The sequence below is a fragment of the Carassius auratus genome, unplaced genomic scaffold, assembly GCF_003368295.1.
Source record: "Carassius auratus strain Wakin unplaced genomic scaffold, ASM336829v1 scaf_tig00008312, whole genome shotgun sequence".
Taxonomy (NCBI): domain Eukaryota; kingdom Metazoa; phylum Chordata; class Actinopteri; order Cypriniformes; family Cyprinidae; genus Carassius; species Carassius auratus.
This window is the reverse complement of record NW_020523929.1, coordinates 1,341-15,698: the sequence shown is the minus strand read 5'-3', so window position 1 is coordinate 15,698 and position 14,358 is coordinate 1,341. Positions and strand designations below refer to the sequence as shown.

Here is a 14,358-nt window from a genome sequence, read left to right as displayed (position 1 = left end):
CTGTTTTTAGCTGGTTTTTGCCAGATTCGCATAGAAACATGCTAACAACATGCTAGTTACTCACTAATCAGACTAGAAACATACTTCTAACAAGTTTTAAAGTGGTTTTGGCCACTGTCACGCTGGCCTTAGCTGGTCTTAGCTGGTTTTAGGTGGTTTTCTTTACTGAATCAACTGGTTTTAGCTAGATTATCATAGAAACATGTTAATACCATGTTAGTAACTTGCTAATCAGACTAGAAACATACTTCTAACATGGTTTAAAGTGGTTTTGGCCACTGTCAAGCTGGCTTTAGCTGGTCTTAGCTGGTTTAAGGTGGTTTTCTTTAATGAATCAACTGGTTTTAGCTAGATTATCATAAAAACATATTAACAACATGTTAGTAATTTGCTAATCAGTCTAGAAACATACTTCTAACATGGTTTAAAGTGGTTTTGGCCACTGTCAAGCTGGCTTTAGCTGGTCTTAGCTGGTTTTAGGTGGTTTTCTTTACTGAATCAACTGGTTTTAGCTAGATTATCATAGAAACATGTTAACAACATGTTAGTAACTTGATAATCAGACTAGAAACATACTTCTAACATGGTTTAAAGTGGTTTTGGCCACTGTCAAGCTGGCTTTAGCTGGTCTTAGCTGGTTTTAGGTGGTTTTCTTTACTGAATCAACTGGTTTTAACTAGATTATCATAGAAACATGTTAATAACATGCTAGTAACTTGCTAATCAGACTAGAAACATACTTCTAACATGGTTTAAAGTGGTTTTGGCCACTGTCAAGCTGGTCTTAGCTGGTTTCTAACTGAATCAACTGGTTTTAGCTCGATTATCATAGAAACATGTTAGTCACTTGCTAGCCATGCTAGCCACATGCTAGTCACATTTTAATCATGCTAGCAACATGCTAGTTGTATACTAATCATTCTAAAAACATGCTAGAGACATACTAGCAACATGCTAATCATGCTACAAACATGCTAACGACATGCTAGTCACTTGCTAATCATGTTAATAAAATGCTAGCAACATGAAAATCATGCTAGAGACATGCTAGCCACATGCTTATCATGCTACTAAAATGTTAACAACATGCTAATCATGCTACAAACATGCTAGCAACATGCTAATCATGCTAGCAAAATGTTAGCGACATGCTAACAACATGCTAATCATGCTAGAAACATGCTAATCATGCTAGAAACATGCTAACAACATGCTAGAGACATGCTAGCCACATGCTAATCATGCTAGAAACATGTTAGCAACATGCTAATCATGCTACAAACATGCTAGCAACATGTTAATCATGCTAGCAAAATGTTAGCGACATGCTAGCAACATGCTAATCATGCTAGAAACATGCTAACAACATGCTAGAGACATGCTAGCCACATGCTAATCATGCTACTAAAATGTTAACAACATGCTAATCATGCTACAAACATGCTAGCAACATGCTAATCATGCTAGCAAAATGTTAGCGACATGCTAGCAACATGCTAATCATGCTAGAAAAATGCTAACAACATGCTAGAGACATGCTAGCCACATGCTAATCATGCTAGAAACATGTTAGCAACATGCTAATCATGCTACAAACATGCTAGCAACATGCTAATCATGCTAGCAAAATGTTAGCGACATGCTAGCAACATGCTAGTCATGCTAGAAACATGCTAACAACATGCTAGAGACATGCTAGCAACATGCTAATCATGCTAGCAAAATGTTAGCGACATGCTAGCAACATGCTAATCATGCTAGAAAAATGCTAACAACATGCTAGAGACATGCTAGCCACATGCTAATCATGCTAGAAACATGTTAGCAACATGCTAATCATGCTACAAACATGCTAGCAACATGCTAATCATGCTAGCAAAATGTTAGCGACATGCTAGCGACATGCTAGTCATGCTAGAAACATGCTAACAACATGCTAGAGACATGCTAGCCACATGCTAATCATGCTAGAAACATGTTAGCAACATGCTAATCATGCTACAAACATGCTAGCAACATGCTAATCATGCTAGCAAAATGTTAGCGACATGCTAGCAACATGCTAATCATGCTCGAAACATGTTAACAACATGCTAGCCACATGCTAATCATGCTAGAAACATGCTAGCAACATGCTAATCATGCTAGAAACATGCTAGCAAAATGCTAATCATGCTAGCAAAATGTTAGTTACATGCTAACAACATGCTAATCATGCTACAAAAATGCTAGCAACATGCTAGCAACATGCTAATCATACTAGAAACATGTTAGCAAAATGCTAATAATGCTACAAACATGCTAGCGACATGCTAGCAACATGCTAATCATGCTACAAACATATTAGCAACATGCTAATCATGCTAACAAAATGCTAGCGAAATGTTAACAACATGCTAATCATTCTACAAACATGCTAGTGGAATGCTAGCAACATGCTAATCATGCTAGCAAAATGCTAGCAAAATGCTAATCGTGCTACAAACATGCTAACGACATGCTAGTCACTTGCTAATCATGTTAATAAAATGCTAGCAACATGAAAATCATGCTAGAGACATGTTAGCCACATGCTAATCATGCTACTAAAATGTTAACAACATGCTAATCATGCTACAAACATGCTAGCAACATGCTAATCATGCTAGCAAAATGTTAGCGACATACTAGCAACATGCTAATCATGCTCGAAACATGCTAATCATGCTAGAAACATGTTAGCAACATGCTAATAATGCTACAAACATGCTAGCAACATGCTAATCATGTTAGCAAAATGTTAGCGACATGCTAACAACATGTTAATCATGCTAGAAACATGCTAGTCACATGCTAGAAACATGCTAGCAAAATGCTAATCATGCTAAAATCATGCTCTCAACATGCTAGAAACATGTTAACAACTTTGCTAATCATGCTAACGACATGGTAGTCACTTGCTTATAATGCTAGTAATATGTTAATCACTTTCTTTTTTAAACTTCTTAACTTTTCAAACTTTTAAATTTTTAAAACTTTTTAAGCTTTTCAAACTTTCTACATTTTTCTAACTTTCTGGCCAGGCTTTTTCAAGCCAACTTAAAGTTTGAAAACAAACTTTACTATCTAGTTATTATTATTATTCTTCTGAGCCAAATTTTAAACACTATCTCCTCCTAGAGCTTTCAAGCTAGAACCACCAAACTCGGGTCAGACCTTCAGACTGGTCTGACTCGGGTTGCTATATCTTTTCTAACTGATTCTGCTTATGGTTTTCGTAAACCAGACTACCAAAACCACCTTAAATCCCATAGACTTTCATTGCGGGGGTACAAACTTTTGAAAAATAAGGCTTATAATATATTTAAGCTGTCTACTACCAGGGCAAACCTTAAAAACTCTCTACTGAGAATACAGCTAAAACCAGCCTAAGCTGATCAGTTGTTTTGGCTAGTCTCCCAAACTGGTTTTTAAGTGGTTTTGACCACTTTCACGCTGGTCTTAGCTGGGTTTTAGCTGGTTTTTACTGAATCCACTGTTTTTAGCTGGTTTTTGCCAGATTCGCATAGAAACATGCTAACAACATGCTAGTTACTCACTAATCAGACTAGAAACATACTTCTAACAAGTTTTAAAGTGGTTTTGGCCACTGTCACGCTGGCCTTAGCTGGTCTTAGCTGGTTTTAGGTGGTTTTCTTTACTGAATCAACTGGTTTTAGCTAGATTATCATAGAAACATGTTAATACCATGTTAGTAACTTGCTAATCAGACTAGAAACATACTTCTAACATGGTTTAAAGTGGTTTTGGCCACTGTCAAGCTGGCTTTAGCTGGTCTTAGCTGGTTTAAGGTGGTTTTCTTTAATGAATCAACTGGTTTTAGCTAGATTATCATAAAAACATATTAACAACATGTTAGTAATTTGCTAATCAGTCTAGAAACATACTTCTAACATGGTTTAAAGTGGTTTTGGCCACTGTCAAGCTGGCTTTAGCTGGTCTTAGCTGGTTTTAGGTGGTTTTCTTTACTGAATCAACTGGTTTTAGCTAGATTATCATAGAAACATGTTAACAACATGTTAGTAACTTGATAATCAGACTAGAAACATACTTCTAACATGGTTTAAAGTGGTTTTGGCCACTGTCAAGCTGGCTTTAGCTGGTCTTAGCTGGTTTTAGGTGGTTTTCTTTACTGAATCAACTGGTTTTAGCTAGATTATCATAGAAACATGTTAATAACATGCTAGTAACTTGCTAATCAGACTAGAAACATACTTCTAACATGGTTTAAAGTGGTTTTGGCCACTGTCAAGCTGGTCTTAGCTGGTTTCTAACTGAATCAACTGGTTTTAGCTCGATTATCATAGAAACATGTTAACAACATGTTAGTAACTTGATAATCATGTCAAAAACATGCTTTTAACATGGTTTTAAAGTAGTTTCGGCCACTGTCACGCTGGTCTTAGCTGGTTTCTAACTGAATCAACTGGTTTTACCTGGATTAGCATAGAAACATGTTAGTCACTTGCTAGCCATGCTAGCCACATGCTAGTCACATTTTAATCATGCTAGCAACATGCTAGTTGTATACTAATCATTCTAAAAACATGCTAGAGACATACTAGCAACATGCTAATCATGCTACAAACATGCTAACGACATGCTAGTCACTTGCTAATCATGTTAATAAAATGCTAGCAACATGAAAATCATGCTAGAGACATGCTAGCCACATGCTTATCATGCTACTAAAATGTTAACAACATGCTAATCATGCTACAAACATGCTAGCAACATGCTAATCATGCTAGCAAAATGTTAGCAACATGCTAGCAAATGCTAATCATGCTAGAAACATGATAACAACATGCTAGAGACATGCTAGCCACATGCTAATCATGCTAGGAACATGTTAGCAACATGCTAATCATGCTACAAACATGTTAGCAACATGCTAATCATGCTACAAACATGCTAGCAACATGCTAATCATGCTAGCAAAATGTTAGCGACATGCTAGCAACATGCTAATCATGCTAGAAACATGCTAACAACATGCTAGAGACATGCTAGCCACATGCTAATCATGCTAGAAACATGTTAGCAACATGCTAATCATGCTACAAACATGTTAGCAACATGCTAATCATGCTACAAACATGCTTGCAACATGTTAATCATGCTAGCAAAATGTTAGCGACATGCTAGCAACATGCTAATCATGCTAGAAACATGCTAACAACATGCTAGAGACATGCTAGCCACATGCTAATCATGCTACTAAAATGTTAACAACATGCTAATCATGCTACAAACATGCTAGCAACATGCTAATCATGCTAGCAAAATGTTAGCGACATGCTAGCAACATGCTAATCATGCTAGAAACATGCTAACAACATGCTAGCCACATGCTAATCATGCTAGAAACATGTTAGCAAAATGCTAATCATGCTACAAACATGCTAGCAACATGCTAATCATGCTAGCAAAATGTTAGCGACATGCTAGCAACATGCTAATCATGCTAGAAACATGGTAACAACATGCTAGCCACATGCTAATCATGCTAGAAACATGCTAGCAACGTGCTAATCATGCTAGAAACATGCTAGCAACATGCTAATCATGCTAGCAAAATGTTAGTTACATGCTAACAACATGCTAATCATGCTACAAAAATGCTAGCAACATGCTAGCAACATGCTAATCATACTAGAAACATGTTAGCAAAATGCTAATAATGCTACAAACATGCTAGCGACATGCTAGCAACATGCTAATCATGCTACAAACATATTAGCAACATGCTAATCATGCTAACAAAATGCTAGCGAAATGTTAACAACATGCTAATCATGCTACAAACATGTTAGCAACATGCTAATCATGCTAGCAAAATGTTAGCGACATACTAGCAACATGCTAATCATGCTCGAAACATGCTAACAACATGCTAGCCACATGCTAATCATGCTAGAAACATGCTAGTCACATGCTAGAAACATGCTAGCAAAATGCTAATCATGCTAAAATCATGCTCTCAACATGCTAGAAACATGTTAACAACTTTGCTAATCATGCTAACAACATGGTAGTCACTTGCATATAATGCTAGTAATATGTTAATCACTTTCTTTTTTAAACTTCTTAACTTTTCAAACTTTTACATTTTCAAAACTTTTTAAGCTTTTCAAACTTTCTACATTTTTCTAACTTTCTGGCCAGGCTTTTTCAAGCCAACTTAAAGTTTGAAAACAAACTTTACTATCTAGTTATTATTCATTGCTAGTTGATTATTTACTCTCCCAAATGTTTCAAAACCATTTCCTAGCACAAAGCACAATAAATGTAGTCCAGGTTTTCTGAAACCATAGAATTGCTTTTGTTAAAAAAAAAAAAAAAAAAAAACATGTCTTCAACCAGTCTGACTTTCTCTGGTGTTTGTGTGTAGCGGGATTGCAGGTGCAGGCTGAGATCCCCGTCGGAGCAGCTCGACTTTGCTCTGGAGCCCGGCGTTCATTCTTCTGCCGAATGAAGTACAACAAAGTTACCATCAAAGAGGAGAAAGTCTTTCTGGCTGGGGCCTCAAAAAAGAAAGGTCAGGATACAGTCAAGAGCTTAATTAAGTTGCTAAAGATGCTTCTCAAATTCTAATGATGACATTAAGTGAATCAGAAGAGCCTTGTGTTCATGCAATCAAATGCACTGTGATGGAACCTATTACTGACATTTGTTACGATTGCTCTGTAACAAAAAAAGAAAATAGAAGTTAACTAAAAGTTCTATTTCCTTGGCTTCAGACTGGCAATGTCTCTCATCTGGCAGAGAACCAAAGGTCCAAGATTCATTTGTGACGTGGTCTGCATATTTACTCCATTACACATGTCATCTCTTCTTCTTTCTTCTCGCCACATGCAGTGGTTTAAGCTCAGCTTGTGGGATTTCATTCCAACAGCTTTATTCCTACAAAGTTGTTGGATAGTGACTTCACTTTGGAAAGTGTTTTGCTGTGCTGTCTGGACTTGGACAGCATTGACGTTTCTGTTCTTGGTGAGCATGGCCTTTTCCAAACTGCCCAGAGCAGTTAGTTGTTCAGGCAAGCCATGCATTGATTTTTATGCATTGAACATTCATTATAAGCTAGCTTTTCAAAATTACAGTATGTTCAGCATGTTGAGCAAAAGCTTGTATTCAAGCTTTGCTGCATATCACATTTGGCACAGTTTGTGAGGTGTTTGTCAAAGCACGTTTTTAGATTTAAATCAAGCAAAAAAAAAAACGAAAAAGGAATGAAACGTGCACCTTTGTGTTCCTCTTTAACAGCATATGGTGGAACATTTGGCTTGCAGCTCACCTGTAAATTGACTCTGTTTTGATTGACTGTCCCACCAGAGTCACAGCGGTACTGCACTGTGCACTGCACGGGCTACATGCGTACCTGGCCCAAGCGCCAGCTGGGCACGGAGGGGGAGGCTGAGGCGGATAAAGAGAGCTCCCATTTCAGCTGCCTGGTAGCAGTGGGCCGCATGCACCCCCACACCCTCCCGCAGGCCAACGGAGAGATCCAAGTCAAGCCCACCGAATTTGTCACCCGCTACGCCATGGACGGCAAATTCACCTTTGTGGATCAACGGTAAGTTGACTTTTTTGGGAGGGAATAACTATATGTGAACTTTTGTTATTCACAATTATTTTGTAGGCATTCATTTTTATTTAATCAGGCAAATTAATTAAGATCAAGTTCTTATTTCAATAACAGCCTGGCAGGAGAATTAATATCTCCTGAGAAACATACAAACATATACTACAATACATAAAACACACAAAAAAATAAAAGAAAAATCTCAGTTACAGGTCGAGGTCAGAGCACTTACTAGTAATTTTTTTAAATGTACATACAGGAATATGTGTCTCTAATTTCAATAACTTTTGTAGCACATTACAATCATTCTTTTCTGTAGTCATAGTCATTTATGCAAACTAGCTCAACATGGAATTACCCTCATATAACTTCTTCCAGTACCATTCGGTAGTAAGTTAATTGTACATGGACACTTCATTCTCACTAGAGGGCAGCATGGGTTTTCTTTTCAAAACTTGTATTTAGTTTACCACTTGTTATGGGAGTGAGGACAACATTTGTTGTTCAGATAGTAGTTAACTATTTGTCAGTATTCTGATGGGCAGTAATTAATTTCAAAAAGGATTTCTTTAGTAGTCTATATAAATTACATAAAAATAATTATTATTTACATTATTTTATAAAATTTTATTATATATATATATATATATATATATATATATATATATATATATATATATATATATATATATATATATATATAATGACAAATATCATTATTTAATCTCCCATTGGTCAGGCATTGGTGCAGATTTGCCACTAAATCTTACCACTGGTATAGCCGAAGTTGTCATGTCAGGATAGCCTGGATGTTCAAATAAAAAGAGTAAAGTTTTGATAGTGTAATTACTTTGTCTGGGAAATCAACTTATCAATGGCTTAGTTAGTTTTCTCAAAAAAAATTACCATCTTGTAAGTTTCATAGTAAGAAAAGCTATTTTTTTAAATACTGCTTTCTATTTATATTGTGCATACAGAGCCACCACCATTCTGGGTTACTTACCCCAGGAGCTGCTAGGCACATCCTGCTATGAATACTTCCATCTGGATGACCTGCCTCATTTGGCAGATAGACACCGGAAAGGTACAGTGCATCCAGATTCTTATTTTAAGGAGCACTGGAGCTCTATACAGGTTTTGTTGAAAGCAGATTCCAAGAAACTGGGCAGATTGCCCGAGACATTTGCACAAAGAAGGACACGAGTAGCCAAATACTCATCATCCATCATTAATCATTAGTCTTACTTCTAAAGAACATTAGCACAGCTTTCAGTGGAAGACGCACAAGGCCAGTGCCTCAGAGAGTTCTATTAGATTACATGCAGATGAATGTGAAAAAAATTGTTGTGTGCACATTTTCTTATTTTTTTTATCTTGATCACCTCTTTTCACAGTGTTGAGAAGTAAAGAGAAGATTGAGACAAACTGCTATAAGTTTAAAACGAAATATGGCTCTTTCGTCACCTTACAAAGTCAGTGGTTTAGTTTTATAAATCCCTGGACCAAAGAAGTAGAATACATAGTGTCAACCAACACGGTTATATCGTAAGTACCAGCATTTCATCTTGTTTTTCTACTACTGCATATCAATGTCATAATTCAACCTGTCGCACACAAATTCTGTGATCAATGAGATGATAGATTATTTCTCGACACTCTTTCTGCCTGACTCAGTGGTAAAAGTAATCCAGGTGGATCAGGGGATAAAGCTGAGCAGCCAAGCAGTTCCAAGGCCTCGGAGGGTGAGTATTGAGATTTACGAATGTTATAAATATGTTTTGTTTCTAGGCATGTGCCTATATTTGCATACTGTATTGTGAAACCACATATAGAGGAAAAGACAGGACAGGAGAAACTCATTATTCAGTGTTTGTTTATGCTTGGTTGGGGTGTTATGTTTGTGTTTGACATGGATGCATGTCCTTTTATTTTTTGTTTTGTTTCCTCCTTTTGGTTTGGTGGTTTATTTTGGTATGTTTTTTTTTGTGCATCAGCTGAAACCACCTGAATTTTGTATACATGATTTATCTTAAAATCGATAAAATGTGCAAAATCACTGTCAGATTTGACTCACTATCACTGTCCACTTGCTAAGGATATCAACCAAAATCTGTTGTCAGGAATTCGAAATATTTCCAACTCTTAAGTAATTTTGTATATTTCGTTTTGTAGATGATGCTAAGAAGTCCCAACAAGTTCCTATCATCCCAGGAATCTCCAGTGCATCAGGAATGATTTACGCTGGGTGCATAGGGACCCAAATTGCTAATGAGATTATGGACTATAATAGGTAAACCAATTATGTTGCTTCCTTTCTGTTATTATATTTGGTGTTATTTACAGTGAAGTATCACAAGTGAAGAAAATTAAGAAATGTAATTTAGATTTAGGATGAGTTGTCATCCAACAAACTACTAGTTAATTAGTGATGTTGGCTAGTTTACCATTTTTCTTTCAAATATTACTTTTGATATTGTTAGCAGCTGTGTTTTATCCTGCTCTGCTTTAGCTGTCAGACAGTTTGCATGACAGAATGTTCTTGGAAACATTGTGTTATTTAGTTGATTTTGAAAATTTTTTAGTTCTGCGCATTCCTAAAGCAAAGATTTTTGAATTCTGAATATCTGCTGTTTTCTTAAGGATGAACTCCTCACCATCCAGCGGTAATACAAGTCCATTCAGTGTGCCGCAGGAAAAGTCTCCACTGGCCCTTGCGCAGGCCAGCAGCAACGTGAGTCTGTCAAAAAACGATGTCTGTGTGTTTAGAAATTAGTTTACTAGTTTTGTGGTTTCTTGCATTCTAACTTGCGTTCTAACAGCACTCCTCATGCTTTCAGGTGCCAAATGGGGAAGCAACAGATGTGGAGATGACTGGCAAGTCAGGCTCAGTGGAGGAAGCGAGGGGTGGGGCCTTCACAGCGGGAGAAAATCTGATGGGTAGATGTCACAGCATTATATTACATTGACCATGCCGTAGTAAGATGCTAAACCTTGTCAAGTTCATGTCTGGGTTTTTTCCTGGGAAAAAAAATTTGAATATTGAAAATTAAGCCTGCTTTTGGAACGTTAAAGTCTTTTTGTATTGTGACATTATTTTCGTAAAAAAAAATTTGTCCAGACATTTTCTACATTGTTTAAACTTGTATTTTACTTTTTATAATACAGAAATATATGGATTACAAGAGTCATGCATGTATTATTAATATTATTATTATTAAGTATACTTAATTTAATTAGTAAATGATGATAATTATTTAATAACAGATGTAATGTTATTTTTCTAAAAATAAATCCATTTTAATTCAACTAAAATCTATACTTCCATGTTCTGTAATTTTTCTTAAATTTAAATATTTTTGTCCTTTTATTATTGTATTTATTTATATTATTATTATTTTTTTTTTATTTTTTTTTAAATATTGTACTATTTTTGTTCATTCTCTGCCTCTCTTCCTGCCCTTCAGAGGGGAGCTCTCAGTTGGATCTGGAGAGTGTTCCTGGTTTGGGTGCTCTGAGCACCGACGAGGCAGCCATGGCAGTCATTATGAGCTTACTGGAAACAGATGCCAACCTGGGTGAGGCCGTGGATTTTGACGAGTTGCACTGGTCTCTTTGAACATACTCCAATTAATTTTTTAGTTTTTTTTTTTTTAAGACCCATCTTATCTGGAGCTTTTTAAAATGAACCATCCATTCATTTTCAAGGGGGCCGTAAGCCTTTGACAAATCTTTGTATTTTATGTTTTTAATTTATTAGTGTTTTTAAATGCATTTGGACAAGCTGCATGGCATATTATCTGATGTCTGCCCTTGGTGAAGGAGAACCGAAGGGGATGGCCGTCTCTCTTAGTACCTTAAGCTGAGTACCTTAAGCAACAGGACCAGGTTTTATATGGTCTGGTGTGCATTTCTTTATCCTTGGCATGGATCAGAACAGAGAGACGTTCTTGGCCTGCTTTGCCATGTTGAGAAACACATGCCTCAGCCAGGGCATAAGGCAAGAACCCAAATGGTCCACTGTGATCCAGTGGCATAAGGATTTCAAAACTATTTCCTCAGTCATTCAACACTTGAACTGATGCTTTGAGGCAAAGCTGGACTCAAATTTTTTTTAATAAAAAGGTAAAGGGATTCCTTTGGCAAGGGAAGCCTGATAGTTATTTTACCCTTTTAGAGCAGAAATCGTCTGGAGTTCAATGTTGTTGTTTTTTTTCCAGAGTGGAACAACAGGGAGGGGTATTGGTAAAAGCGCTTGTGGTCAGTTGTCAAACAGAATTACTTGAAAAGACTGGAAAAATCAGAAAATAGAGGATCACAGTTAGGCCTGACATTAGTTTTTTTTTCTCTCTCTCTAGTCTACAAACCTGTGTGAATGTGTACTTTTCCTTCAGACACATTCTGTGCTTCTCTTGAAACTGGGCTGTCATTAAGATTTACAACTCCTGGGACAACATTTTTACCGTTGAGTAAGCTGTATTATAGAGGTCCTGGGACAATGTTCCTGGTTTTTTGCCCCCTTAGTTAGATGTATTAGATCTGCTGTTCTTAAAGATTTTCTGGATGGAGATCAGCGACATGTATTATGGTGATTGGAAACTAATAAGGGCAGGGTCTCTCAGGGAACAATTTGTGGAAACCCCTTCTCAATATCCTTTAGCGGATCAGCAAAGTACCACTTTTTAGACACTCAAGTTAAGGTGGTGTTTAAGACTTATACATTGTTCAGGGCTCCATTCTTTCATTAGTTCTTTTTGTTCAGTTATGTGCAAGAAGTATAACATGCTTATGTGATCAACATCTAGTAGATGATTGTTGTTTAAACTGTATTTTGGAATTGTGTAATAAGTTAATCTCTACTCCACTTCAAAATACTAACAAAATCACTTTTTATAAAGTAAAACATTAACAAAGTAATGGGGAGATGTATTTTAACTTTCTTCCTGCTTAATGAAGGTATTTAATACAAATCCAACCATGAAGTCACTTTTAAATATACTGTATAATGTGACCTAAAGTGAACAGTCTGTTTATGATTTACTCACCCTCATGTCTTTCCAAACCTGTATGATTGTGTCTCATGGAACACACAAATGGAGATGTTTTAAAAGAATGTTCACGCTGTTCTTTTCCGTGTAATGAAAGTCAATGGTGACCATATGGGCTTTCAAGCTTCAGTAAGGACTAAAAAGCACCTTAGAAGTAGTTCATAAGATTTGTGTGCTATTTTGCAATTCCAGTTTCATAGATCTCCAATTTATTTTACTCCATTTTCTCGGTTTCAGTGTTGCGTTTCACCTTAAGGCTGGAATACACTACTAATAGACTTTTTCCCAGATTTTTACTCTGATTTACAGTTTCAATGAGTCTATTCTAGTTGCAGATTTTGTAGATTCACATGAAATCATGTGTTATATGATACAGATATAGATTATCTAGCATCATCAGGCTATGATTCCATGCATTTGGAAGATATTGAACATTTTAGAATACATCGTTTTAACTTGTCATAAGTTTAAAAGTCTTCCGGTGCATTTCAGTCATAAGGAAGAAAGTAAGTCATACAGGTTTGAACAACATGAGAAAATAATGCTGTAAATTGTATTTTTGGCTGAACTATAACTTTAACTGAAGAACAGATTTTAATCATTTTTAAATGCTGTTAAATGAGCTTTTGAATAGATAAATCAAAAGGTAACGTCCAATGTAGTTTTAAGCCAGTTTTTTTAAAGGGCTAAAATCTTAGAAACATCACCTCTTTTTGGGAAAATGAACTTCATAGGCTGTTAAATTATGCTATCAGATGCCATTTCTTGAAATGATTCCCTATTTTATATAATTGAGATTTTATTCTATGTGCACATCCCTGGTATACTGGTTCTCTGTTTTTCTCTTTCTAAATTTCTCACTCTCTTAAAACAAGTCATCTGAATCCTCTGGGTAATAATTCACCTCATTTCAACATGGCTTTGTATCTAATTTAGCAAATTTTCTTCCAAAATGTTGCTTCCCTTTATACTGGTGACCTTTCATACAGATGATCAGTGTATTGAACTGCTTTATTGTGACCGTGCACACGTGCCCCAATTGTCTCATGGTCATGCGTGATGGTAACGGACAATTTTGACCAATTGTACCAAAGCACATTGACCGAAGACATATTTAAAGTACCCATAACCCTATGCTGTCAGATGTTCTGTAATTCTGTGACTGTGGTGTGAGCTGCTTTTAAAAAAATGTTTTCATATCATTGTCTGCTGTCACATGCTTCCAAGAGCTTACTTGAAGGGAGGATGCCACCGACCCAATCAACTGAAATACTGCTGGATGATATGCACATTAATGGTTTTTAGTGTAAAATAATCTTGCCATGATTCATTATTCATCCAACGCTTGGCTTTGCAAACGTAACATACTACCTAGAAATATAGGTGGGGTAATTTCTTTAAACCTAACTGAAATTTCATGGGATCAACTGCAAGTGCCTTGTCCACACAGGTGGTTAGATGTGTTAGCCAATCATAATTGGGCTAAGATGCTCTAGTTAGGGATTTTGATTGGGCAGTTGTAGCCTTAAGCACGGGAAACAGCTTCTTTGTTTACCCCAATGTACAAACGTTGACCTGTGCCATAACTGCAGGCTGGTCCTAAAATATGTACAAAAGACTTCTTCTGGTTCTGTTTCCCTCTCCCCCACATAGCTTCACTGTTCGTTTTTTTTTACCCTAGAATGAAAA

At 36.5% G+C, this 14,358-nt stretch overlaps 1 protein-coding gene across 3 annotated transcripts in view; it reads left to right on the top strand.

Moving 5' to 3' along the window:
- LOC113071843 (aryl hydrocarbon receptor nuclear translocator-like protein 1) overlaps positions 1-13,972 on the top strand; it is a 40,749-nt gene extending 26,777 nt beyond the window's left edge. For all 3 annotated transcript variants that reach the window (XM_026245146.1, XM_026245144.1, XM_026245145.1), the window contains 9 exons: positions 6,434-6,580; positions 7,375-7,615; positions 8,602-8,708; positions 9,019-9,169; positions 9,299-9,366; positions 9,797-9,914; positions 10,265-10,355; positions 10,462-10,561; positions 11,089-13,972. In XM_026245146.1, coding sequence (XP_026100931.1) covers positions 6,434-6,580; positions 7,375-7,615; positions 8,602-8,708; positions 9,019-9,169; positions 9,299-9,366; positions 9,797-9,914; positions 10,265-10,355; positions 10,462-10,561; positions 11,089-11,240 — 1,175 coding nt within the window. In that variant the 3' untranslated portion in view covers positions 11,241-13,972. The remainder of the gene's footprint in view (positions 1-6,433; positions 6,581-7,374; positions 7,616-8,601; positions 8,709-9,018; positions 9,170-9,298; positions 9,367-9,796; positions 9,915-10,264; positions 10,356-10,461; positions 10,562-11,088) is intronic.
- The last annotated feature ends 386 nt before the right edge of the window (positions 13,973-14,358 follow it).